Genomic DNA, 26635 nt, shown 5'->3' with positions numbered 1-26635 from the left:
GTCCCGCTAGCTGAGGGCAGGCCCGGCGCCTGGCAATAGCCGTGAGCGAACGGAGGGGCCCGGTGTGTTACGGGGGGAGACGCGCTGCAGACCGGCAGCGCCGTGCTGGGGCCAGGCGAACCCAGGGTCTGTCCCGGCCGGAGCCGATAACGCCTCCACCCCGGAGCGTTTCCGCTGCTCGATCCGCCCGGGCAGGCGTCGTTGGGAGCGGGGAACCGTGCCCAGGCCAGGAGAACTGCCGGAGCCAGGCCTGGCTCATGGCAGCGGGGCTGGACCGACGTAGCTCAGTCTCCCTGGGCCTCGGTTTCCCACCTGGCCGCGGGGGGGGGGCTGTGTGGATTGCAGAGCAGGGAGGGTGATGGGGGCCGGGGGGTAAATCGGTGTAGGAACAGTGGGGGAAGGGAGAAGACACTCGATGCCCCAGCCCGGGAGGAGACGAGCTTCCCCCCCTGGCGTTACCCCCTTGGTGCTGCCAGCCGTGCCCCCCGCCCCCAGTAACCGCCCGGCTGTCTCCTCCCAGCTGCTGCACGAGGAGCTGGCCCTGCAGTGGGTGGTGAGCACCGGCGCTGTGCGCGAGGCCGTGATACGCCAGGCCTGGTTCTTCTTCCGGCTGCTGGTGAGTGCTCGGGCAGGGCCCCTCCTCAGCCTTGGCCTGGCAGCCCCCCAGTATCCGGGCTCCCCCCGAATCCCCCTGTCACGGAGTACGGGGGGACTCAGGGCCCTGCACCCCCGGCGTCCTGCGATTCACCATGACTCTCAGCCAGCCAGTAAAGCAGAAGGTTTATTTAGACGACGGGAATACAGTCCGAGACAGGTCTTGCAGGCACAGACAACAGGATACCCCTCAGTTAGGTCCATCTTGGGGTCCTCGGGCACCCCAGACCCCCCCTCCAGAGGTCAGAGCCCTCCCTGCCTGCCAGCCACTTCACCAGCCAGCTTCCCAGACTCTGCCTTCAGCGACCCCTCCCACAGCCTTTGTTCAGTTTCCCGGGCAAAGGTGTCACCTGGCCCCAGCCCCCTCCTGGGTTCTCATGTTACATGCTCAGGTATTCTCTGTGGGTCAGTCTCCCATCCCCCAATGGAGACTATCCCAGCCACACTCCCCTGTCAGCATTCACAGACCACAGTAAGAACAGTCCCAGTTCGTCACACCCCCATTAACCCTCCCCCATATAGTGCTGTCCATATAGTACGGGGGGGGGGGGGTCGCTGTCCCTGGGCTCATGGGGCTGGGGAGGGAGGCTCCAGGTGGCTGCCGTTCCCGGGGGTCCCCGCAGCCCGTGCCCAGCGCCGGCACCTCTCGCCCGCAGGGGAAGAGCCTGGCCCTGCACCTGCACCAGGCCCAGAAGCTGGAGGCGCCGCGCCGGCTGCGCTTCCCCAGCCGCTTCGTGGACGACATCGCCGCCCTGGTGGGCACCGTCAGCATCGAGATCGCCAGCCGCTACCAGAAGGTGGGTGCCCCCGCCCCCCTTCCCGCTTAGCTACCCCCCACCTTCATCTATCCCCTGCTCATCTGTCCCTCCAGGTATCCAGCCAGCCCCCTGTAACCCCCCAGTGTGTCCCTCCCTCCATCCCCAGCCTGTCCCAGCCCCCCTATTATCCATCCACATCCCCTGTCTGTCCCTCCCTCCGCCTGCCCTTGCTCGCCCCAGCCCGGCCTGCTCTCTCACCCCACCCATTGCTCCTGGGCTGCTTGGAGCCCCGTGTCCCTGGGGGGCATTAACCCGCCCCCCATCCCCCCGGCCTTGTCTCCGCAGGACGTGGAGCTGGTGGAGCACCTCAACAGCAGCCTGGCCTTCTTCCTCAACGACCTGCTCTCCCTGATGGACCGCGGCTTCGTCTTCAGCCTCGTCCGCCTCTACTACAAGCAGGTTGGCTGGGGCGGCCTCCCCATGGGACGTCCTGCAGCTGGGAGTTCCGCAGGCTTCGAAACCCCCAGGGTGTGGGCGGGTCTCCGCTTTGAGCTGCGGCCTCACAACCGGGGTGGGGATGGGCCTCCGGGCTACGGGAGACCAGCCAGTGAACGCCCAGAGCTGGGGAGGGGGTGGGCACGGGGCATCGCGGCGTGTACAGCTGGGCCCGGGGCCGGGCGAGAAAGGGGAAGATCAGAGGGGGACAGCTGGGCTGGCGGGGACAGGCAGGAAAGGGGGTGATCGGGGGGGCAGGCCGGAAAGGGGCATTTGGGGGGGACAGCTGGGCTGGGGGGGACAGGCGGGAAAGGGGGCGGTCGGGGAGGACAGCTGGGCTGGGGGGGACAGGCGGGAAAGGGGGTGATCGGGGGACAGGTGGGAAAGGGGGCATTCGGGGAGGACAGCTGGGCCGGGGGGCAGGCGGAGGGGGACAGCTGGCCTGGGGGGATTAACTGGGGAGCTGTCAGCCGCTGGGCTGTCCCTGGGAGCCCATCCCCCCGTCACAGGCTGCGCCCCCCCCCCCCCCAGATCGGTAGCCGGCTGCCGAGCGCCCAGAACCCCCCCGCCCTGGTGGCGCTGCGCGTGGATTTCCTGCGCATCGTCTGCAGCCACGAGCACTACGTCAGCCTGAACCTGCCCTGGCACAGCCTCTCGCCGCCTGCCTCGCCCTCGCCCTCCGTGTCCTCCGCCACCTCCCAGGTACGCCCGGGACCCGGCCCCTGCCTGCCTGGGGTAAGAGGGGATCCCCGGGGGGCCAGGCCTGTCCCAGCAGGGGTCGCTGTCCCACGACCGAAGCCCCCGGGCAGCCGTGATACGGGGGGGCTCTGTCTCTGGGGCGCCCGGGGGGTGCCAATCTGGGGGGTCCCACACCGAGCTCTGGCACCCCCAACCCGGCCATCACAGCTGGGGGGAGAGCCCCTGGCTTGTGGGCGGGACGGGGGGGAGCCCAGGCATGGGGCAGTTGCAGCTGCTGGCTGGGCGGTTCCTGTTCCCGCGCCCCCATGGCTCTTCTCGCCCCCACCCCCCGTGCTCCCGGCTCATCCCCGCTCGCTCCCGCAGGGCTCGGCCTTCTCCAGCCCGGCGCAGGACCAGCGGGTGGCCGGCATGTTCGAGCTGTCGGGGCCCTACCGCCGGCAACACTTCCTGGCGGGGCTGGTGCTCACAGAGCTGGCGCTCATCCTGGAGCCGGACGCCGAAGGGTGAGCGGGGTCCCCCCTGGGGTCCAGCCCAGAGCTCACCAGAGCTTCCCGTGGGTGGAGCCAAGACTCCTGGGTTCTATCCTGGCTCTGGGAGGGGAGTGGGGGCAAGTGGTTAGAGCAGGGGGCTGGGAGCCCGGACTCCTGGGTTCTATCCTGGCTCTGGGAGGGGAGTGGGGTGCAGTGGTTAGAGCAGGGGGGCTGGGAGCCCGGACTCCTGGGTTCTCTCCCCAGCTCTGGGAGGGGAGTGGGGTGCAGTGGTTAGAGCAGGGGGGCTGGGAGCCCGGACTCCTGGGTTCTATCCTGGCTCTGGGAGGGGAGTGGGGTGCAGTGGTTAGAGCAGGGGGCTGGGAGCCCGGACTCCTGGGTTCTATCCCAGCTCTGGGAGGGGAGTGGGGGCGAGTGGTTAGAGCAGGGGGCTGGGAGCCCGGACTCCTGGGTTGTCTCCCGGCTCTGGGAGGGGAGTGTGGTCTAGTGGTTAGAGCAGGGGGGGCTGGGAGCCGGGACTCCTGGGTTCTATCCTGGCTCTGGGAGGGGAGTGGGGTGCAGTGGTTAGAGCAGGGGGGCTGGGAGCCCGGACTCCTGGGTTCTATCCCGGCTCTGGGAGGGGAGTGGGGTGCAGTGGTTAGAGCAGGGGGGCTGGGAGCCCGAACTCCTGGGTTCTATCCTGGCTCTGGGAGGGGAGTGGGGTGCAGTGGTTAGAACGGGGAAGTCTCATTCCCGGGCTCCCTCTCCCCCCCGCCAGCGTTTTCTTCCTGCACAAGAAGGTGATCAGCGCCCTGCACAACCTGCTGTGCAGCCACGACGCCGACACCCGCTACGCCGCCCCCCCCGTCCGCGCCCACGTGGCCCAGCTCTACCTGCCGCTCCTCAGCATCGTCCTGGACGCCCTGCCACAGCTCTACGACTTCACCGGTGAGCGGGGCAGGGGCTCGGGACCCACCGGGCAGCCCCCTCCTCTAACCACTAGCCCCCACCCCCTCCCAGAGCCGGGGAGAGAGCCCAGGAGTCCTGGCTCCCAGCCCCCCTGCTCTAACCCACCAGCCCCCACCCCCCTCCCAGAGCCGGGGAGAGAACCCAGGAGTCCTGGCTCCCAGCCCCCCCCCCTGCTCTAACCACTAGCCCCCACCCCCTCCCAGAGCCGGGGAGAGAGCCCAGGAGTCCTGGCTCCCAGCCCCCCTGCTCTAACCACTAGCCCCCACCCCCCCCTCCCAGAGCCGGGGAGAGAACCCAGGAGTCCTGGCTCCCAGCCCGCTGGCTCTAACCACTAGCCCCCACCCCCCTCCCAGAGCCGGGGAGAGAGCCCAGGAGTCCTGCACCCAGCCCCCCCGCTCTAACCCACTAGCCCCCACCCCCCTCCCAGAGCCGGGGAGAGAACCCAGGAGTCCTGCCTCTAAGCCACCCTGGCTCTAACCACTACACCGCACTCCCCTCACAGAGCCGGGGAGAGAACCCAGGAGTCCTGGCTCCCAGCCCCCCTGCTCTAACCACTAGCCCCCACCCCCGTCCCAGAGCCGGGGAGAGAACCCAGGAGTCCTGCACCCAGGCCCCCCCGGCTCTAACCACTAGCCCCCATCCCCCTCCCAGAGCCGGGGAGAGAAGCCAGGAGTCCTGCCTCTAAGCCGCCCTGGCTCTAACCACTACACCACACTCCCCTCACAGAGCCGGGGAGAAAACCCAGGAGTCCTGGCTCCCAGCCCCCCTGCTCTAACCACTAGCCCCCACCCCCCTCCCAGAGCCGGGGAGAGAGCCCAGGAGTCCTGCACCCAGGCCCCCTGGCTCTAACCACTAGCCCCCATCCCCCTCCCAGAGCCGGGGAGAGAGCCCAGGAGTCCTGGCTCCCAGCCCCCCTGCTCTAACCACTAGCCCCCTTCCCCCTCCCAGAGCCGGGGAGAGAGCCCAGGAGTCCTGGCTCCCAGCCCCCCTGCTCTAACCACTAGCCCCCACCCCCTCCCAGAGCCGGAGAGAGAACCCAGGAGTCCTGCACCCAGGCCCCCTGGCTCTAACCACTAGCCCCCACCCCCCTCCCAGAGCCGGGGAGAGAGCCCAGGAGTCCTGCACCCAGGCCCCCTGGCTCTAACCACTAGCCCCCATCCCCCTCCCAGAGCCGGGGAGAGAACCCAGGAGTCCTGGCTCCCAGCCCCCCTGCTCTAACCCACCAGCCCCCACCCCCTTCCCAGAGCCGGGGAGAGAACCCAGGAGTCCTGCACCCAGGCCCCCCGGCTCTAACCCACCAGCCCCCACCCCCCTCCCAGAGCCGGGGAGAGAGCCCAGGAGTCCTGCACCCAGGCCCCCCGGCTCTAACCACTAGCCCCCACCCCCCTCCCAGAGCCGGGGAGAGAGCCCAGGAGTCCTGCACCCAGGCCCCCCGGCTCTAACCACTAGCCCCCACCCCCCTCCCAGAGCCGGGGAGAGAACCCAGGAGTCCTGGCTCCCAGCCCCCCGGCTCTAACCACTAGCCCCCACCCCCTCCCAGAGCCGGGGAGAGAGCCCAGGAGTCCTGCACCCAGGCCCCCTGGCTCTAACCACTAGCCCCCATCCCCCTCCCAGAGCCGGGGAGAGAACCCAGGAGTCCTGCACCCAGGCCCCCCGGCTCTAACCACTAGCCCCCACCCCCCCTCCCAGAGCCGGGGAGAGAACCCAGGAGTCCTGCACCCAGGCCCCCCGGCTCTAACCACTAGCCCCCACCCCCTCCCAGAGCCGGGGAGAGAGCCCAGGAGTCCTGCACCCAGGCCCCCTGGCTCTAACCACTAGCCCCCACCCCCCTCCCAGAGCCAGGGAGAAAACCCAGGAGTCCTGGCTCCCAGCCCCCCTGCTCTAACCACTAGACCCCACTCCCCTCCCAGAGCTCGGGAGAGAACCCAGGAGTCCTGGCTCCCAGCCCCCCGGCTCCCAAGGCCAGGGAGAGGACCCAGGCGTCAGAGCTCCTGACCCTGTCCCGTTTCCTCTGTCCGGGGAGCCCCGGGCTGGCTGGTGCCCCGATGCCCCCCAGCCCTGCGCTCTCTCCCCCCAGAGAACCACAGTCCACGCGGGCGCCTGGTCACCGTGCCGGGGGACGAAGGAGATAGCGACAGCGGCACCATCAGCCAGTCGGTGGCCATGGCCATCGCCGGCTCCCCCCTGCCCCACGCCCACCGGGCCAGCCCCTTCCCGCTGCCGGCAGCCGTGAGTACCCGTCGGGGCGCAGGGGGAGGAGGGGAACGTCGGAGCGACCCCGATCTCTGGAGACGGAAAGCTCCCTTCCTGGGGTCCCCCCTCCCTCCCAGAGCCAGGGAGAGAACCCAGGCGTCCTGGCTCCCAGCCCCCGCCCTCTAACAGCTCGACCCCCACCCAGAGCCGCGAGAGCCCCTCTCTGGGGCTGGGCTGGTGACAGAGCCAGGTGTGGCTCCCCTTGGAGCACAGCGCCCCCTGGGGGGGGGGGGCACCTGCAGGCTCGTTTGGCCTTGCAGGGCTGTCCCCAGTGAGCAGCCGGGCCTGGGGGTGGGGCCGGCCCCCAGGATAGATCCTGGGCCCCCCAAAGGTCCCGATCCCAGCCCCAGCTGTGTGAGTGAAACTAGGGGCTGGGAATGGGGGGCAGCTGCTGGAGGGCGCCCCATGGGGTACGGTCCCTGAGCTCCCCCCAGCCGGGCAGAGCTGGGCGCTGACCCGTCTCTCCCTGCGGCCCCCCCGGCTGGGCGGGGCTGGGCGCTGACCCGTCTCTCCCCACGGTCCCCCCCCCCAGCTGGGCAGGGCTGGGCGCTGACCCCGTCTTTCCCTGCGCCTCCCCCCGGCCGGGAGGGGCTGGGCGCTGACCCCGTCTTTCCCTGCGCCTCCCCCCGGCCGGGAGGGGCTGGGCGCTGACCCGTCTCTCCCCGCAGGCCCCCCCGGCCGGGCTGGGCGCTGACCCCGTCTTTCCCTGCGCCTCCCTCCGGCCGGGCGGGACTGGGCGCTGACCCCGTCTCTCCCCGTGGCCCCCCTGGCTGGGTGGGGCTGGGCGCTGACCCCGTCTCTCCCCGTGGCCCCCCCAGCCAGGCGGGGCTGGGCGCTGACCCGTCTCTCCCCGCAGGCCCCCCCTGGCCGGGCGGGGCTGGGCACTGACCCGTCTCTCCCTGCGGTCCCCCCCCCCCCAGCCAGGCGGGATTGGGCGCTGACCCCGTCTCTCCCCGTGGCCCCCCTGGCTGGGTGGGGCTGGGCGCTGACCCCGTCTCTCCCCGTGGCCCCCCCAGCCGGGCGGGGCTGGGCACTGACCCGTCTCTCCCTGCGGTCCCCCCCCCCCCAGCCAGGCGGGACTGGGCGCTGACCCGTCTCTCCCCGCAGGCCCCCCGGCCGGCCGGCACTCTGTCGGCCGAGGCGAGCCGCACCCTGCTGGCCTGCCTGCTGTGGGTGCTGAAGAACGGGGACGCGGGGGTGCTGCACAGCTGGTGTGCGGAGCTGTCCCCCCTGCACCTCGGCCGCCTCCTCGACCTGCTCTACCTCTGCGTGGCCTGCTTCGAGTACAAGGTGTGGGGTCTGGGGGGGACCCGGGGGGATCTAGGGGTAGGGATCCAGCGGATGGGGGGCAGATCTGGGGGGGACCCAGTGGGCCGGGGGGGGGATCTAGGGGCAGGGATCCAGCAGGCTGGGGAGATCTGGGGGCAGGGATCCAGCGGGCGGGGGGTGGATCTTGGGGGGGACCCAGTGGGCTGGGGGGATTCCCCGGGGGTCCGATTCCCCCAGGAATCTTCCATCAGCCCCCCCCCAGTGCTTAATCTTCCCCCCCCCCCCGCAGGGCAGGAAGGCCTTCGAGCGCATCAGCAGCCTGGCCTTCAAGAAGTCGCTGGACATGAAGGCGCGGCTGGAGGAGGCCATCCTGGGCACCGTCGGCGCGCGCCAGGAGATGGTGCGGCGCAGCAGGGGTGAGCCATGGCCGTGCCCCCCCTCCCTGCCCCCTACCCCACCAGCCCCGCCCCCTGCACCTGCCAGACTCCCCCAGCCTGCCCCTGCGCCCCACCTCAGCCTGCGGCCCCCCCAGCCCCTGCCATGCGGCTCCTGACCCCCCCCCCCCTTCCCGCAGAGCGCAGCCCCCTGGGGGGCCAGGAGAGCGTTCGCTGGAGGAAGAACCTCGCCCACTGGCGCCCGAACTCCGACAAGGTGGACAAGTACGTGGGCTGCGGCGCCGCGGGCCCCGGCTGGGAGGGGAGGGAGGATGCTGGGGGCATGGGTGGGGGCTGGCTGCTGGGGGGGCGCCGGGGTGGATGGGAGGGTGGATACTGGGGGGGCGCCGGGGTGGAGGGGAGGCTGGCCGCTGGGGGCACAGGGGTGGGGGCTGGCCGCTGAGGGGGGCACCGGGGTGGAGCCGCGCTGGTGGCTGGGCGGATGGGAGGGTGGATACTGCTGGGGGACCCCGGGCTGGGGAGTGCCAGGCAGGGAGCAGGATGGAAGTGATGCCAGGGAGCCCGGGGCACTGTGGGGGCACTGGCCCTGGGGGGCTCCAGGCTGGGGGCTGTTGGGGCAGTGTCGAGGTGGGGGATAGATGCTGGGGGGCCATGGGGTGGGTGGGCACTGGGGGCACCGGGCAGGGACCAGGATGGGAGCGACGCCAGGGAGCCCATGGCACCGTGGGGGGCTGGCCCTGGAGGGCAGAGGGGGTGGGAGGGGTGGACGCTGATGCCCCGCTCTGCCCCCAGGAGCCGGGAGGAGGTGGAGCAGGAGGTGCTGGTGGAGGGGAACCTGGCGACCGAGGCCAGCCTGGTGGTGCTGGACACGCTGGAGATTATCGTCCAGGTGGGGCCAAGGTGGAGTTACCCCCTTCCCTCCCAGCGCCCCCCACACCTGCCGCTGACCTGTCCTGCCCCCTCCCAGAGCTGGGGATGGAACCCAGGAGTCCTGGCTCCCAGCTCCCGCCTCTAAAACCAGCCCCTGCCCCCTGTGAACATCAGGCACTGGTTTCCCCAGGAGACTCCGCCCTCCCGCCCCCCCCCCCCCCCGGCAATACCCCACAAGCTCTGCCCCGCGGCGAGCTCCGCCCTCTCCCCAGTGAGCTCCGCCCCCAGAAGCACCGCCCTCACGGCTCCGCCCTCCCAGCATGCCCCGCCCTCCCTGCCCCACACCCCCCAGCTCTGCCCTCCCGCTTCTTCCCCTCCCCACCCCCCCCCGGCGAGCTCCGCCCCCACTCCCCAAAAGCTCCGCCCCCAGAAGCACCACCCTCACGGCCCCTCCCCCAGCAAGCTCCGCCCTCATGGCCCGTGTCCCCGCAGACGGTGCTGCTGGCGGAGGCCAAGGAGAGCGTGCTGGACGGGGTGCTGCGGGTGCTGCTACACAGTATGGCCTGCATGCCCAGTGCCCTCTTCCTACAGCACTGCTTCGCCTCCCAGAGGGCGCTGGTGAGCAAGGTGAGTGGGGCCCCCCAGCGGGGCCTGGCCGGCGCAGGTAGATCCATGGCCCGCGGGGAGCTGGGGGGTGGTTGACGGGTGACCAGGCTGCTGGGGAGAAGGGAGATCGGAGCCCGGGGGGGGCCGGGCCCAGGTTCGTGTCACTCCATCCAGAGGGAGTGGGGAAGCCAGGACGGGAACCCAACCCCCTGCCCACTGGACCCCACTTCCTGCCAGTGCCGGGCGAGAACCCAGGCGTCCTGGCTCCCAGCGCCCCCCACATTCCAGCCACTGGACCCCACTTCCTGCCAGTGCCGGGCGAGAACCCAGGCGTCCTGGCTCCCAGCGCCCCCCACATTCCAGCCACTGGACCCCACTTCCTGCCAGTGCCGGGCGAGAACCCAGGCGTCCTGGCTCCCAGCGCCCCCCACATTCCAGCCACTGGACCCCACTCCCTGCCAGCGCCGGGCGAGAACCCAGGCGTCGTGGTTCCCAGTGCCCCCCGCTCCCTGCCAGCGCCGGGCGAGAACCCAGGCGTCCTGGCTCCCAGCACCCCCAGCTCCAGCCCCTGGACCCCACTCCCTGCCAGCGCCGGGCGAGAACCCAGGCGTCGTGGTTCCCAGTGCCCCCCGCTCCCTGCCAGCGCCGGGCGAGAACCCAGGCATCCTGGCTCCCAGCGCCCCCAGCTCCAGCCCCTGGACCCCGCTCCCTGCCAGCGCCGGGCGAGAACCCAGGTGTCCAGGGGGCAGCCCCCCGGCGGCTCTAACCCCTCTCCCCGCGGCGCAGTTCCCGGAGATGCTGTTCGAGGAGGACACGGAGCTCTGCGCCGACCTGTGTCTGCGGCTCCTACGGCACTGCAGCAGCCGGGTGGCTGCCATCCGCGCCCACGCCAGCGCCTCCCTCTACCTGCTCATGCGCCAGAACTTCGAGATCGGCCACGTGAGTGCAGCCCTCCCCCCTCTCCCCCCCGCTGCCATGCGGCTGTCTCTGGGGTGGAGCGCAGCAGTCGGATGGGCCCCGCCGCCGGCTCCTTTGCAGGTGGACAATGGGGGCGGTTTGTTGGAGACTCCGGGGATCGCCCCTGCTCCCTGGCCGCCAGGGAACTCGGGCTCAGCCAGCGGGATCCCAGGGGCTGCCTGGGCCTCCCCTGCCCTCACCCCCGAGCCAGGCGCACTGTGCCCAAGCAGCAGGGGGCGCTACGGGTTCCTCGGCTCAGCCTCCCCCTGTCCCCCGCAGAACTTTGCCCGGGTGAAGATGCAGGTGACCATGTCTCTGTCCTCGCTCGTCGGGACCTCGTCCAACTTCAACGAGGAGCATCTGCGGCGCTCGCTGAAAACCATCCTGAGCTACGCCGAGGAGGACGCCGGGCTGCGGGACAGCAGCTTCGCTGAGCAGGTACCGGGGGGGGGAGGACCTGCCCTGATTGACAGCCCTCGCCCAGCCCGGCGCCCCCATTCCTGTAGCTGAGTGGGCACTGAGCGGGGCCTGTCCCCAAGGCAGCCGGGGGAGGGGGGCAGAGGATCCTCTCTACAGCCTGGGGTTGGCCCGGCCAAGGGCCCCCCGTAGCAGGCAGGGGCTGTGTGGGGTGATGGGCAGGGAGGTGGGAGTCTGAGCCCGCTGCCTCCCCAGGTGCAGGACCTCGTCTTCAACCTGCACATGATCCTCACCGACACGGTCAAGATGAAGGAGCATCAGGAGGATCCAGAGATGCTGATCGACCTGATGTACAGGTGAGAGCCCGGGCCACGCCCCCTGCCCGGCCATGGCCACGCCCCCGGCCACATCACGCCCATGCCCCCTGCCCAGCCATGTCCCCCATCCTCCTCCTCCAGTGTCCTCCCCCAAGCCCTCTCCGCCCCCCAGCCAGGTGCATGGTCCTGCCCTCACCCGCTGCCCACCCCCCTCCACGCAGGAATACAGCCCCCCCACCCCCAACTCCCTGGAAGTGGCACCTCCCGCTAGAGAAGTCGGGGGCTGAGGAGCAGAGAGGGGAGACTTGCCACAAGCTAACGGACTGAGTCCTGGCTCCCAGCCCCCCCGGACTGGGGAGAGAACCCAGGCGTCCTGGCTCCCAGCCCGTCTCTCTCCCAGGATCGCCAAGGGCTACCAGAACTCCCCGGACCTGCGGCTGACGTGGCTGCAGAACATGGCAGCCAAGCACTCGTCGCAGGGGAACCACGCCGAGGCGGCGCAGTGCCTGGTGCACGCGGCCGCGCTGGTGGCCGAGTACCTGAGCATGCTGGAGGACTCCCGCTACCTGCCCGTGGGCTGCGTCTCCTTCCAGGTGAGCCCCAGCCCCCTCGGGCGCTGGCCAGCCACACCGCCCCTGCCAGGGGGAGAGGGAGAGAAACCCGGAGTCCTGGCTCCCAGCCCCCTGCTCTGACCACCAGCCCCACTCCCCTCCCTGAGCTGGGGAGAGAACCCAGGAGTCCGGGCTCCCAGCCCCCTGCTCTGACCACCAGCCCCACTCCCTTCCCAGAGCCGGGGAGAGAACCCAGGAGTCCTGGCTCCCAGCCCCCCCACTAGAGCCACCTCCCTGCCCCATCCCCAGGCAGGCCTGCATGCTGACCCGCCCGCCCGCGGGGGGTTCTCGGCCCCCCAGCCCCTCTCACCGCCTGTCTCCGGCAGGGCGTCTCGTCCAACGTGCTGGAGGAATCGGCCGTCTCGGACGACGTGCTGGCCCCGGACGAGGAGGGGATCTGCTCCGGGAAGTTCTTCACCGAGCTGGGGCTGGTGGGGCTGCTGGAGCAGGCGGCCGCCTTCTTCACCCTGGTGAGCGCCCGGGGAACGGCCCTACTGCCGCCGCCGGCCGAGGGAAGGAGCCTGGAACGGGGGGGCGGGAGTGTCTGGGCCTGGGGGAGCCGGGCAGGGGGCAGACTGGACTCTACGGTCCCTGCCCCCTTTGTTCACGTGGCTGGGGGGCTGCGACCCCCGTCTGACCCCCCCCCCCCAGGGCGGGCTGTACGAGGCGGTGAACGAAGTCTACAAGATCCTCATCCCCATCTACGAGGCCAACCGGGAGTTCAAGAAGCTGGCGGCTCTGCACGGCAAACTGCAGGACGCCTTCGGCAAGATCAGCAGCCAGGTGAGCGCCCGCCGCGGGCACGGCCGGGGCCCCGCAGCCTACGGAGCGGCTCCAGGGGGCAGTGCTGGGACCCACAGCCAGGACTCCTGGGTTCTCTCCCCGGCTCAGGGAGGGGAGTGGGGTCGTGTGGTTAGAGCAGGGCGGGCTGGGAGCCAGGACTCCTGGGTTCTCTCCCCGGCTCTGGGAAGGGAGTGGGGCTGGTGGGTTAGAGCAGGGGGGGCTGGGAGCCAGGACTCCTGGGTTCTCTCCCTGGCTCTGGGAAGGGAGTGGGGCTGGTGGGTTAGAGTAGTGGGGACTGGGAGCCCGGATTCCTGGGTTCTCTCCCCGGCTCTGGGAGGGGAGTGGGGTCGTGTGGTTGGAGCAGGGGGGGCTGGGAGCCAGGACTCCTGGGTTCTCTCCCCAGCTCTGGGAGGGGAGTGGGGTCGTGTGGTTGGAGCAGGGGGGGCTGGGAGCCAGGACTCCTGGGTTCTCTCCCTGCGTCCCTGGGCAGGTCCCTTCCTCTCTGTGCCTCAGTTTCCCCCTCTGCACTATGGAGTGATTTCTATTAGCCTGAGGGGGGCCCCTTGGCCGCTCGGCTGAGGCAGTGTGGGGGCATGGTCCCTTGGTGACAGCGCCCCCTTGTGGCAGAGATGTGCATTGCAGGGGAGCGGACCCCCGCCTCCCACTGAAGGCGGAAGGGGGGGTGTTCAGCTGACTGCAGTGGGGAGCTGCCCCTGGGATGCCCCGGTTCTCCGGGGCGGGGTGGGCAGTGTTTTCCGATCGGTCAGGCCTCACCCCCGAGCCCTGTCTGCAGCGTCCGGGGGGGGTCGGGGTGTGATGCGGACACGGCCCCGATCCTGCGCTGCGGGGGGGGTCCCGACGGCAATTGACGTGCTCTCTCTCCTGCTCTCTCCCCCCCTGCGCCCGTCCTGTCAGAGCGCTGGCTGGGAGGTAGGACACGCGTGTGTGTGTATGTGTGCGTGCCCCCGCCCCCCCCAGCCCGGTGTGTGCAGCACCCTCACAGTCCCCGTCCCCCCCGTTGCCTCCCCCCCCCGCATGGTCCGGGCTGCCTGGCGGAATGGTCTGTTTCTAACTCTGCCTAGCTTGGGAAGTGGGGTCTAGTGGTTAGAACGCGGGGTGGGGGCTGGGAGCCAGGACTCCTGGGTTCTCTCCCCGGCTCTGGGAGGGGAGTGGGGGCTGGTGGTTAGAGCAGGGGGGGCTGGGAGCCAGGACTCCTGGGTTCTCTCCCCGGCTCTGGGAGGGGAGTGGGGGCTGGTGGGTTAGAACAGGGGGGCTGGGAGCCAGGACTCCTGGGTTCTCTCCCTGGCTCGGGGATTGGGGCGGGGTCTAGTGGTTAGTGGTGCGAGTGAGCGCGGCCGTGGGCGGTTGTCCTGGGCGTGATGAGTTACCAGGGCTCGGCTGGTCCCTGCTTGGCGCCTGCTTCCAGGCTGGGGGGCCGGGTAGACCTGGCTGGGAAGAGCTGTGGGCCAGGGCAGGAAATCCCCAAAGGGGGTGGGGGTGCAGCCCCACCAACCCCCCCGCCCCAGTGTGCCCAGGGCGACCCCCAGCTGTGACCCTGGTGACCTTTCACCTCTGAACGGGGGGTCAAAGTGGAAGTGACTGGGGGTGACAGCGCCCGGGGGGGGCCACATGGTTGCAAGGGGGGTGGCGATCTGTCCAGGGCCCCCCCCCAGCACCACGCCAGGAGCCGCCTGCTGCCCCCTGCTAACCTGCTGCCTCTCGTCTTCTCTCCCTGGCCGCCGGTCCTGCCCGCTGCTGCTCCTCCTGCCTCAACACTGCGGTAAGTCGCTCCCCTGGGGCGTCCCGCTGATCTGGGGGGGCTCCCTGGGCTGTGTCCTCCAAGCTGTGGCAACCTCCCTTCCAGGTCCGGGGGGAGGCAGGGGAGGAGGATACCGAGGGAGAGAGGAGGGGGGATTCTGGGGGCAGGAGAGTGCTGGAGGATGGGGGGGAGCGTTTGTGGGGGGGTGCGGCCGTGGCAGGCGAGTGCCTGGGTAGGAGCTGGGGGAGCCGCTCCCTGGCACCTCCCCAGCCTGGCGGTTTCTGGGTCCAGCCTCGGAGCCTCGTGCCCATGAACATGGGCTTAAGACCGGGCATGTGGGCAAGGCCGCGGGTTTCCCTGCTGCGCCCGGCCCCGCCTGGCTGAGAGGGAAGGGATGGGGGGGCTCCTGAGTTCTCTTCTCAGCTCTGGGTGGGGTCTAACCACTAGCCCCCACTTCCCCTCCCAGCGCTGGGGAGAGAACCCAGGCGTCCTGCTGTAACCATTAGGCCCCACTGCCCCCTGCAGCCCCCCCCCCCCCCATCCCCAACTGGGAGCCCAGAGTGTCACCCCCCCACCCCGTCAGTCTGGTCCCAGGGTGCCCCTAAGGCAGCACCGTGGCTGCTCCCCCCCCACCTCCCCGGCAGCCCCCTGGCTATCGGCCTCCCGGCTCGGCCTGCCACAGCTCACCGGCCCCGTGCCGCAGCACGGCTGGGAGCTGCCTGACATCGGGGCTGCGTGCCAGGTCCGGGACGGGTCTCACTGGGCAGGGGTGGGGGCAGCAGGCCCCAGGAGATGCTGGGGGATGGGAGACCCCCAAAGGAAACTTCAGGGAATGGGGCAGGGGGCTCAGATGGGGTCACTGCCCCCAGCAGTCAGTGCCGGGCGCCGTGCTGCAGGGGGCTCAGTAGGGGGCGCTGTGCTGCAGGGCCGGGTGGCTCAGTAGGGAGCGCTCGTGCCGGACACATGGGGGCGCTGTGCTGCAGGGCCGGGGGGCTCAGTAGGGGGCGCTCTCTCCTGCCCCCAAGCTCTTGCTGTATCCAGCTGTCACGCTGCACCCCAGAGGTGGCTGCACTTAGGGGAGGGCCGAGCCCATGAGGTGCTTGTGGCCGCCGGCTCTTGGCCTCCCCCCGGGCCCTGCCCGTCCAGGCTCACCGGCCCCGCTCTGCCCCAGGCCCCAGCGCATGTTCGGGACGTATTTCCGGGTCGGGTTTTACGGCAGCAAGTTCGGGGACCTGGACGAGCAGGAGTTCGTGTATAAAGAACCGTCCATCACCAAGCTGGCTGAGATCTCCCACCGGCTGGAGGTGAGGCGGGAGCGGGGGGAGCCCAGGGTGGGGGGAGCTGGGGGCTGCGGGTCGGGAGTGAGGGGCACTGGCAGGATGGGAGGCAGCCCAGGGAGGGGGGAGCTGGGGGCTATGACTCAGTTGGAAATGGCCCCTGTTCTCCCCCTCGGGCCTCTCTGGCCGGAGTCCCCGTCGGGGTGGGCGCGGGGTGTCCCGTGGGCTGGTTCTGCCCCTCGCGCTGTCCTCTGGCTCCCCACAGCGGTGGGGGAGGGGGAATCCTGCTGGATTTTGGCAGCTCTCCCGGGAGCCCGGCTCGGTGCTCCCCGTCATGGACCCCGATCGCCAGGCGCCCCTGCCCCCTCTGCCCATCATTGTGGCCTCTGGGCACCGCGGTGATGCCTGTCTGCGGCTCTGCCCCGGGACAGCGGGGGGGGGGCTGGGGGGCCCTGGACAAACACTGGGCCTCCATGGTCCCTCCGCTGCCAGGCTGGGGGCCCCGGGGCTGTTCTGGGGGTGCCGGCCGGAGGCTCCCTGGCTGGAAACTGGCCGGTTCCAGGCCCGGCCCCATAGACCGGAGGGGTCTCTCCCCCCACACAGGAGTTCTACGCCGAGCGCTTCGGGGACGACCTGGTCGAGATCATCAAGGACTCGAACCCCGTGGACAAGGCCAAGCTGGACCCCAACAAGGTAAAGTTGGGGGCCTGGCTGGCCACTGCCTGGGTATACGGCAGTGCCTGGAGACCCCGGCCGAGATCGGGCCCCCTCCCTCCCCCACTGCCCCGGGGGCTGCCCAGATCAGCGCCCCCGTCACGCCCCGGGTGCTGTGCAGACCCCAGCCAAGATTGGGGGTCCCCGTCGTCCCGGGTGCTGCCTGGACACAGCGAGGCAGGCCCTGACACGAGGCAGGAGGGGAAACCGAGGCACGGAGCAGGACAAGGACTCGCCCAGGGTCGCCCAGCTCTGGGGCCGGGAGAAAGGCGGTGTAGGCCAGGAGCTCCTGGCATGGGGCTCCCTGGGGCTGGGGGGCAGATCCCCCTCACGGCCTCCCACCGCCCCCCAGGCCTACATCCAGCTGACCTACGTGGAGCCGTTCTTCGACACCTACGAGCTGAAGGAGCGAGTCACCTACTTCGAGAAGAACTACGGCCTGCGCAGCTTCCTCTTCTGCACGCCCTTCACGCGGGACGGGCGGGCGCACGGGGACCTTCACGAGCAGCACAAGCGCAAGACGCTGCTCACCACCTCGCACGCCTTCCCCTACATCAGAACCCGCCTGCCCGTCGTCCACAAGGAGGAGGTGCCGGCCGGGGGTGGGGGGCTCGGCGGGGCAGTGGGTGCCAGGCTATGGGGAGTGAGGTGGGGGCTCGGCAGGGGGCAGGGGCCTGAGGGTCTGGGGGGGCCGAGCTGACACCCCCCCCCCCGGTGCCTCCAGATCATCCTGACCCCCATCGAGGTGGCCATCGAGGACATGCAGAAGAAGACGCAGGAATTGGCCTTTGCCACCCACCAGGACCCGGCCGATGCCAAGATGCTGCAGATGGTGCTGCAGGGCTGCGTGGGCACCACCGTCAACCAGGTCGGGCGGCGCCCGGGGCAGGGCAGGGGGGTCGGGGGTCCCGGGCTGGGAGGGGGCACAGATCCTTCCCTACCCCAGTGCCCCCCCACACCGCCCCGCTGGGCCTGCCCCAGTGCTCCCCCCCACCCCGCCCCGCTGGGCCTGCCCCAGTGCCCCCCCCCCACACCGCCCCGCTGGGCCTGCCCCAGTGCCCCTGCCCCATTGCAGCCTTGGCCCTCGTGCCAGGAGTTGAATCATACGGGTGGGGAGTGAGGGGCACCAGGCAGGGCTGGGTGGGGGATGGGGGCTGGGCTGGGTGGGGGTCGGGGCAGGGCTCTGACCCGCTGCCCGTTGCCCAGGGCCCGCTGGAGGTGGCCCAGGTGTTCCTGGCCGAGATCCCGGACGACCCCCGGCTCTACCGGCACCACAACAAGCTGCGCCTCTGCTTCAGGGACTTCACCAAACGGTACCAGCCCCCCCGGCCCCCCTGGCCCCCCCAGCCTCCCCCTCTGCCCCCCCGACCCCCCCATCTCCCCCTCTGCCCCGCCCACCTGTCTGCCCCCCCAACCTAACACCCCCATCTCCCCCTCTGCCCCGCCCACCTGTCTCTCTGCCCCCCCGGTCCCCCCATCTCCCCCTCTGCCCCGCCCACCTATCTGCCCCCCCAAACCTAGCACCCCATCTCCCCCTCTGCCCCGCCCACCTGTCTCTCTGCCCCCCCAAACCTAGCACCCCCATCTCCCCCTCTGCACAGCCCACCTGTCTGCCCCCCACAACCTAGCACCCCCATCTCCCCCACCCGCACGGCCCATCTGTCTCTCTGCCCAGCCCACCACACGTCACGCTGCCCCTCACACCATCTCCAGAGCCGGCCACACCCCCAGGAGGTGGGGGGCTGGGTCCTGGCCCCTCCCTGCCCCGAGCAGGGTTGGGGGAGGGGCTTCCCTGAAGGGAGACGGGATTCCCCCTCCCCCCACCTGGGATCCCTCCTTTGGGCTCCGAGCCCCCCAAATCCCTCTCCCCTGCCATTGTCCTTCCCTGGCACTGAGCCTGCACTCAGCTGGGGGAGAAGCAGTGCATTCTGGGAACCCTGTTGGCCGTGGTCGGTTGCAGGTGCGAGGACGCCCTGCGTAAGAACAAGGCGCTGATCGGGCCGGACCAGCGCGAGTATCACCGGGAGCTGGAAAGGAACTACCTGCGCCTCCGGGAGTCCCTGCACCCACTGCTGAGCCGCCGGATCCCCCAGCTCTACGCCCCCCTCGTCCCGCGCTCCACCCACCGGTGAGCCCTAGCGCCCGGCCCGGCCTGGCCACGGAGAGACGTTCCCAGCCGGAATACACACAGGACGAGAGGAGACGGGACTCACCCAGGGTCACGCAGGGAATCCTGGGGCAGAGCCAGGAATGGGACCCAGGAGTCCTGGCTCTCCCCACTACACCCCACTCCCTTCCCTGAGCTGGGAATCCAGGACTGGCTTGTTCCCTGGGGTCTCTCCACACCCGGCAGTTACCAGGGTCCCCCACCCGCCGGGTAGGGGGCGGCTTTGTCACATGTTAATTTCACCCATTGGATTAATTGGAGGGTCCCGTTCCCCCCCCCCCCCCCCGAAACTCTGAACAGGTCAAGTCTCCACAAGCCGGAGGGCTAGGAGGACCTTGGACCGGCTGCGTCCGCTCTTCCAGCCCGGGGTGGGGGGGAGACACTCCTCCCAGCCTCCAGAGTGCCTTACTGAGCCCCCGCATGGAGCCGGCCCAACCCTCCCCCCCCCCCCGGGTCCAGGCCCACTCGACCCAGTCAAATGCCGTGGTGTGGGGGGGTCGTTCTCCGCCCCTTCTGCTGCCCAGGGCGTCTCTCCCACGGCCTGGGCCCGGTGCTTCAGGAGCCAGGGGGGGTGTCTGGCCTGTTTACCCAGCAGCTGGGGGCAGAGGCGGGGTGGCCCTGATCCTGCCGGGGACCCTGCATCTGGACCAAAGCTCAGCGAGCTGCCCCCGGGCATCTCCCCCTGCGGATCCCTGGACACAAGCAGCGAAGGGGCACCAGGCCGGGATCTCTCCCCCGTGGGCTGACTGCTTCCTGTGGCTAGAGAGCGGGGCAGGCCGCGGAGGCCCCCCTCCCAGCGCCGGGAATGGAACCCAGGAGTCCTGGCTCCTCATCCCAAGTGGGCCAGGCCCCCCCCACCCCGCTCCTGTCCGAAGCCAGGGGCCCCACGGCCCTTGTGGTGCATGAGGATCCTGCCCCCCTCCCACCTCCTGGGGCAACGGCAGGATGCAGCCTCTGCCCAATCCCTGTGCCTGTGGGGGCCAGCAGGAGCTTTCCAACCCCCCAAGTGCCTGAGCGAGCCCTAGCTCTAGGGTAAGGGGGGGCACCTCACTTCCCGCCCCACTCGCCTCTGTATCTTTCTTTTCTCACACGGAGAAGCCCCCCTCTCCCCCCAGCTTCTCCGTGTGCGATCTCTTCCCTTGACCCCCAGCGAGGGGGGTGGGGCGCATCTGGGACGTTCATTAACCCAGGGGTGGAAGGAGTGGGGCTGGGGGGCTGAGCTGGTTAAATGGGGGGGGGGTGAATCGTAGCCGTGAGGCTGTTTGAAGTGAGTCGGGGGGTGGGGGGCTGGTCTATTGGCTGTGGGGCGGGCGGTGCCCCCAGCAAAGGGGCACAGTTTTGGGGAGGGGGGGCTGCCAGGCATGAGCCCCTCCACTAGCTCCCACACCAGGCCCTCCACGTGTGGGGCAGGCAGGGGGTTCCCCAGGACCTGCAGTGTCAGCCCCAGCCCCCCAGCAGCAGCCAGTTGTACCCTGGGGGGCCCAAGAGCCTCGGGCGAGGGGCCCTGCTGCCCCCCTCAATTCCAGCAGGGCCAGGGGGGAGCCCAGGCCTTCCCTGCCCCCCTCCAATCACAGCTGCCCCCATGTTGTTACCCCCCCCTTCACTGTCTGAGCCACCGGCCTTAACCCCAAACTGGAAACTCCCCCCCCCCCCCCCCCGCTGCCTCCCCCGTGCACCCGGTTGAATCTGGCTCCTGCCTCACTCTGGGCCAGGACGGGGGGACGGGGTCTCCCCAGCCCGGGCCCGTCCCCCGCGTCTGGCCGGTTGGGGCCGCGGGGAGAGGCGCCGGCTGGGGGGTTATTTATAAAGTGATTTAACAATAAAACCAAAAACCTTTGGCTTGTTTGAATTCCCGGGAGCCGAGTCTGGTTTGCGTTGCCGTGGGGCCGAGTGAGAGCGGGGGGGCAGCAGGGGGCTGTGCAGACCCCCCCCCCGCCGCCTGCCAGACCACGTGCAGCCCCCCAGGAGTGTGGGACCCCCCGGGCCGGGCGCTGGGCAGACACAGTCCCTGGCTCAAGAGCTGACGCTCACCAAGGCTTTGGAGGGGAAACTGAGGCCCGCCCCCCTCCTCCCCCACAGGCCAGTGGCAGAGCCCGGCCTCGCCCCACACCCGCCCCCTTTCGCTGGAGCCCTCCTGCGGCATCTAATCTGGCCAGGCCGGCGTGTGCTGGGTGATAGCGCCCAGCCCTGATAGCCCCAACGGCTGGCGCGGGGGAGGGGGCCCGGCATGGGCACCGGGACAGGCGTGGGGGGCAGTGATGTGAATTAGTTACTATTAGGTGTATTACGGTAGTGCTGAGATCTGCCCCCCGCTGTGGGCCGGGCACTGCCCAGACACACATTGGGAGACCGTCCAGACCCCAAAGAGCTCCCAGTCTAGCTCGATGCAGGGTGGGAGGGGAAACTGAGGCAGCAGGCGGGACTTGCCTATGGTTGGAGCTGGGAAAAGAACCCAGGTGTCCTGGGCCGTGCGGCTGGGGTTCGGCAAGGCAGCGGGACGGGACCTCGCGGGGAGGGCGCGAGGTGCAGCTGCCGGCGAGTCGCCCCGGCGGGCCGGGGGCCCAGCACCTGCCAGGTGTGGGGAGGGGATGAGGGGCCCTGAGATGGAGGCCGGGACCTTGGGATCGATGCCCGGCTCAGCGCCAGGCCCCCGGGCAAGTCACTGGGTCCGGCCGGGCCTGTTCCTGGGGGGGGGGGGGCGGGCGGGATTTTCCGGCCCAGCCCAGGGCTGCGCTGGGCCCCCAGCAGGAGTGGCCGGGCACAGCCGGCTGAAACGGAGTCAGCGCAGGACGGTGCCAAGTGCATCTGGCTGCAGCCCAGGGTCCGTGGGGATAAATGTCCCTTCGCCAGCCCCTCTCTGCCCCGCTGGGCTGAGCCCCCTTGGCGGGGCTGGTGCCTTCTCCTGGGCCGCAGGGTAGAGCCGGAGCCATCCGAGCTGCCCAGACCCCAACCCTCGAAAAGCGCAGTCTTACTGGACAGCCAGCGGCCCAGCGGGACCATGTAACTTGCCCCCAGTCGGTCGGAGCCGAGGCAGGTGCAGAACCGAACTCTCCCTGAGCCCCAGTGCAGGCCGGGCCCGACCTGTCCAGGATCTACCCCTGCCCCGGGCTGCCTGGTGGAGTCCAGGCTGCAGGATCGGGGCCTGCGTTTGGCAGCAGAGCCGTGCGGCCGGCAGCGCCCCAGCGGTTTGGTGCAGCCGAACCCCAGCCTGCAGGAGGCAGAGCCAGTCGGGGGTCAATGTGATGATGGATCAGGACGCCTGGGTCCTGCCCCCACCTCTGCCACTGGTTCACTGGGGGCCCCTGACCAGGTCCTGCCCGCACCCCACTCCCGGACGGGCTGAGCAGGGGGCCTCCTTCGGGCAGACTGGCAGCTCCTTGGGGAGTGGAACGTCTCTGATTCAGGGTCTGGGCAGCGGCCGGCCCGACGGGGCCCTGATCTCGGTCAGGGTCTGGGCAGCACCCGGCCCGACGGGGCCCTGATCTCGGTCGGGGTCTGGGCAGCGCCCGGCCCGACGGGGCCCTGATCTCGGCCGGGGTGTAGGCAGCGGCCGGCCCGACGGGGCCCTGATCTCGGCCGGGGTCTGGGCGGCGCCCGGCGCGACGGGGCCCTGATCTCGGCCGGGGTCTGGGCAGCGCCCGGCCCGACGGGGCCCTGATCTCGGCTGAGCTCCACCCATGTAGCTCTAACCCACGTCATTATCACTAGCCACAAACTCCTCGTGTAATGTTTCAGCTCTGAGCAAAAATGCACCAAGAGCTGGAAAAGCAGCTAAATTAGAACCAGGCCTGTGGAGCCGGTCACCAGCCGCTGCCAATTAACTCCTGCCAGGCTCTTTCCCAGCCGCCCGCGGCCCCGGGGGAGCCCCAGGAGCGGGGCAGCGCAAGGGGCAGGGGCTGGCGTGTTGTTCTGGGTCTGGGCAGCGCCTGGCATGGGGACAGGGCACCCTGGGCACTACCGTAATACACCTAATAAATGCCCCTCGCTGTGCTGATGGCGGGTGTAAATGGGCCCCTCAATCCCCACAGAATCCCCTGGAATGTTACACAGCAGAGCAGGGGGCTCTACAGGCCCAGCCAGGCCCCATCGCGCCGGGCGCTGCCCAGACCCTGGCCGAGATTGGGGCCCAGACCCCGACCGAGATCACAGCCCCATCATGCCGGGCGCCGCCCCGACCCCAGCCGAGATCAGGGCCCCATCGTGCCGGGCGCTGCCCAGACCCCGGCCGAGATCAGGGCCCCGACGGGCCGGGCGCTGCCCAGACCCTGACCGAGATCGGGGCCCCGTCGGGCCGGGCGCTGCCCAGACCCTGGCCGAGATTGGGGCCCAGACCCCGGCCGAGATCAGGGCCCCATCATGCCGGGCGCCGCCCCGACCCCAGCCGAGATCAGGGCCCCGTCGTGCCGGGCGCCGCCCCGACCCCAGCCGAGATCACAGCCCCATCGTGCCGGGCGCTGCCCAGACCCCGGCCGAGATCAGGGCCCCGTCGTGCCGGGCGCCGCCCCGACCCCAGCCGAGATCACAGCCCCATCGTGCCGGGCGCTGCCCAGACCCTGACCGAGATCGGGGCCCCGTCGGGCCCGGCGCTGCCCAGGCCCCCAGCAAGACGTGGCCGTTACCCTGATGAGCCCAGCCCAGCGCACCCAGTTTGCCCAATTCCCCGTTGCCTGGAGCGCGGCAGCAGCCGGGCCGGGGCCCAGCCCTTCCCACTCTGGGCGCCTGGTTCTGCGGCTCCCCGGCGGGCCGCAGCCGGGAACCGGTTCTGCTCCTCGCAGCGCGTCGCACGCCGGCTCGGGCCCTGCTCACACGGTCGCTGCCCCTTTTAGCTGGGGAGGGGTGTGTCCCGGGCGGCGGGGCGGGACCAAGGCGGCCCCAGGGAGCTGGGCTGGCTGGTCCCTCTCAGAGCTCTGGAGTCTCTGCCTGGGAAACTGACAGCGGAGGGAAAAGGTACCAGCCCCTGCGAAATCCCCCCAGACCCCCCTGCCGCCTTGCCGCGGGACCCCCGAGGGGCGCAGCCAGCCCCCGGCAAGGCCGGAGACCCGGGGAACCCGCCCGTTCCTCCCAAGGAGCCCGGGGAATTCGGTGCCACCCTGGGGGGCTCTTCGCAGGCGCGGCGTCGAGGGCGAAGGCGGGGACCGGCGGGAGCCGGCGTCTCCTTTGGGGCCTGCGGAGACCAGGGCCCGTCCGTCCCGTCTCCAGGGAGTTTAGCTCCGGTCACTTCACCCGCTTCTTTCTCTGCCCCTGGTCAGACCCCGCGCGACGCCCCCAACTAACTCCTGCCAGGCTCTCGTGAAACCGACGCCTTTCTTCTCCCCTCGCCAGGTCGGGACGGGACGGGGCGAGGCGGGTCCGACACGGGGCCGGGCTTCTCCCAAGGTAAGCGAGCGACGCTCCCCGGCCGCCTGCTTCGCTCGCGTTCGCGGTCTTGGCCGGGCGACTTTCCAGCCCCCTCGTTGGGCAGGAGCAGGAGAGGAGCCCGGAGGGTCTGGAAAGCGAACTGCGTCCCAGGGCGGCGATGGGGCTGGCCGTGGTCCCTTCGAAACACGCCGAGGGACCGAAGGCGGCCTCAGAAGTCCCCGACTCCCAGCCCGGCGGCTCTGAAAGAGGCTGGAGTATTTTGCTGGGTCCCTTTACAGCAGCCCGGCGAGGGGGAGCCGCGGGTCGGGGAAGGCACCGGGCGGAAGCCAGCGGATATATTTTTGAAGGGCACGGTTCTGGGCCGGGGGGGAGGGGAGCTCTGGTCATTCTCCCAGCTCCAGATGTTTGTCATTAGACTCCAGCGGCTTTACCCCTTGTTTTCCACTCATGTGCGGGCGGGCTGGGGGCTGGGGGCGGCTAGCGGCTGGGCCAGCCGGGCAGGGGCTTCCTGGGCCCTGGGGAAGGGAAACGCGGGAGCGGCCCAGTTCTGGGGAGTGAGATCGGAGGGGGATGGGGGCTCCCCCCCCCTCGGCCTGCGGTTTGATTCCCAGTCGGGGTTCCGGGCCCCCCACCCCGGTCTGGTTCTTAGATCGCCCCTGCCCTGTCCCTCGGGACCAGCCTGGCCCCCCACAATAGAGGCTTTGGCCAGCTGCCCTGGGACGGGCATCTCGGTTTCTCCGTGCACATCTGGGCGCCAGGTGAGGGTGCCGGGCGGGGGGGATACGGGGCGGACGGGGTCGTGCTTCTGGCACATGGCCCGGGCTGGGAGATCAGGGTCAAATCCCCAGCTCTGCCAGCGACTTGCTGTGTGGCCCTGGGCTGCGGGGGTAACGTGGGGGCCGTGACCCCTTGATTGGGAGATCCCAGAGGCAGGGACTGGGTCTGATTGTGAGTCTGGGCAGCGCCCGGCACAAGGGAGCTGATCTTGGCTGGGGTCTGGGCAGCGCCCGGCACAACGGGGCCCTGATCTCGGCCGGGGTTTGTGCAGCGCCCGGCGCGATGGGGGGTCACAACCTTGCCCAGGTCTCTGGGTACTAAGTATCTAGTAAGGAATACCTCATTTCTCCTCCAGTCGCTGGAGGCCAGATCTCCCCGTCGCGGGTGGAAATGCCCCTGGTCTAACAGGCAGTGGGAGGTTATAACACGGGAGGTTTACGACCTATGTTGGAGTAGCGCCCCCAGGCCGCGGCTGAGTTTGGGGCCCTGGCGGGCCGGGTGCTGCAGACACAGAGGGGCAGAGCCTAGAGCTCCCGGGCTAAAATCCCAGTTCTGCACGTGCAAAAGCAGTTGCAGAATCGGGGCCGTAAATCACAAGAGCCTGTTTCCTGCATCCCCACATGCAGGAGTGCAGCTGGCTCTGGTGTGGACCGCGGCAGCCGTTTGGAACAGGCAGTGAGGGAGAATCCCGGCTCCGGGGGCCTTTAAGGGGGTGGAATTTAGGGGGAGGGGCCCGTAATAAGTTCGGGAGGCGAAGGTCGGGCGAAGGTGGCGTTTCGGTGGGTGGCCGGGGCCAGTGACCGGCCAGGCCCCCACCCCGGTGGGCAGGCTGGGCGCGGCGGCTGTGGGGACGGTGCCAAGGAGCAGCTGAGACGTGTGATGTCAGAAGGGAAGGCTCAGAACCGGGATTAGCCGATTAGGGGCGATTAGCACTTAACTCCTCCGTGCCCACGTCCTGGGGGACGCTAAAATCCTCGGGCAGCGATGGCTGGGATCGGGGACCCCCCATTGTGCGTCCCCCCAAATTCAGGGCTCCCGTCGTGCCGGGCGCTGCCCAGACCCCAACTGAGATCAGGGCCCCTTTGTGCCGGGCGCTGGGACACGTCCTGCGGGGCAGCGCCGGCCCTGGAGAGCTCACAGTCTAACTAGACATGGGGGGAAACTGAGGCACGGAGGGGGGGAAGGGACTCAGCCAGGGGATCCGAGGCAGGCATGGAACCCAGGTGTCCGGGCTCCCAATCCAGAGCTGCAACATCTTGGGGGCGGCCGGCCGGCCCCAACAGCTGCTGGGCAGGGAGGGGCCACGGGTAGCTGGGCCCAGTCGTGCTGGGAGATGAACTCGAGCTGGTCCAAGGGGGGGGCTCAGCCTGCGGGGGGGGCTGGACTTGGCCCATGGGAAGGGGGGCTTGGCCTGCGAGGGGGGGTCGTAGGGCTGTGGGCAGGGAAGGAGGGATGGGGCAGGGGGGTGGGGGGTCCTGGCCTGCAGGGAGGATCGGGTGGGTCCGACCCACATCAGCCAGTCTCTGTCTCCCCTCATCGTAGCTCGAGGAGCCCCCCCAGCCCGATCCCCCCCCGCAGTCACTGCCGTGGGGGCTGCTTGGCCCAGTTCTGTCTGGATTGGGGGCGGCTGCCACAGCTGGGGCTGGCTGGGTTTGGGGGGAGGGTCTGGGGTGGGGCTGCTCTGGGCAGAGGGGTGAGCCTCTTCCCAGGGGCCGTGGGAATTGTGGGATCCCCCGGCACACCCCATCCTCCCGGAGCAGCACCCCCAGTATCCCTCCTGCCCCCATTGGACCAGCCCCTCAGTATCCCCTCTGCCCCCCACCAACCAGCCCAGCCCCATGGGCCCAGCTCCCCCCCCCCCCGTTCCTTGCTGCCCCAGTTTGGATCCCTGGACCCAGCCGGTCCGGTCCAATCTCCAGCACCTGCCGCCCCAGAGGACCCCGCCCCCTGCATTAGCGGTGGGTCCTTCCTGACCCCCTGCGGCTGCCGAAGCCCTGAAGCAAGCGGCTGTTTTTTCCCCTTTGCAGCCTCTCTGCTCCCGCCAGTCTCGGCGCCAGGGCAAG

At 70.2% G+C, this 26635-nt stretch overlaps 1 protein-coding gene across 1 annotated transcript in view; it reads left to right on the top strand.

Annotated features, from left to right (window-relative positions):
* The window catches only part of DOCK6 (dedicator of cytokinesis 6), a 49401-nt gene extending 30999 nt beyond the window's left edge, over positions 1–18402 (top strand). Inside the window, exons 24-48 of the mRNA XM_065419614.1 lie at positions 521–616; positions 1311–1451; positions 1758–1871; positions 2439–2609; positions 2970–3109; positions 3852–4021; positions 6120–6271; positions 7403–7585; positions 7854–7980; positions 8139–8223; positions 8752–8848; positions 9322–9456; positions 10222–10374; positions 10672–10830; positions 11065–11165; positions 11527–11719; positions 12064–12207; positions 12389–12520; positions 13436–13450; positions 15458–15583; positions 16160–16249; positions 16623–16859; positions 16995–17138; positions 17477–17583; positions 18231–18402. Coding sequence (XP_065275686.1) covers positions 521–616; positions 1311–1451; positions 1758–1871; positions 2439–2609; positions 2970–3109; positions 3852–4021; positions 6120–6271; positions 7403–7585; positions 7854–7980; positions 8139–8223; positions 8752–8848; positions 9322–9456; positions 10222–10374; positions 10672–10830; positions 11065–11165; positions 11527–11719; positions 12064–12207; positions 12389–12520; positions 13436–13450; positions 15458–15583; positions 16160–16249; positions 16623–16859; positions 16995–17138; positions 17477–17583; positions 18231–18402 — 3384 coding nt within the window. The remainder of the gene's footprint in view (positions 1–520; positions 617–1310; positions 1452–1757; positions 1872–2438; positions 2610–2969; positions 3110–3851; positions 4022–6119; positions 6272–7402; positions 7586–7853; positions 7981–8138; positions 8224–8751; positions 8849–9321; positions 9457–10221; positions 10375–10671; positions 10831–11064; positions 11166–11526; positions 11720–12063; positions 12208–12388; positions 12521–13435; positions 13451–15457; positions 15584–16159; positions 16250–16622; positions 16860–16994; positions 17139–17476; positions 17584–18230) is intronic.
* The last annotated feature ends 8233 nt before the right edge of the window (positions 18403–26635 follow it).

The sequence above is a fragment of the Emys orbicularis genome, chromosome 19, assembly GCF_028017835.1.
Source record: "Emys orbicularis isolate rEmyOrb1 chromosome 19, rEmyOrb1.hap1, whole genome shotgun sequence".
Classification (NCBI taxonomy): domain Eukaryota; kingdom Metazoa; phylum Chordata; order Testudines; family Emydidae; genus Emys; species Emys orbicularis.
The sequence above is the reverse complement of the archived record's forward strand: the minus strand, read 5'-3'. Positions and strand labels throughout refer to the sequence as shown.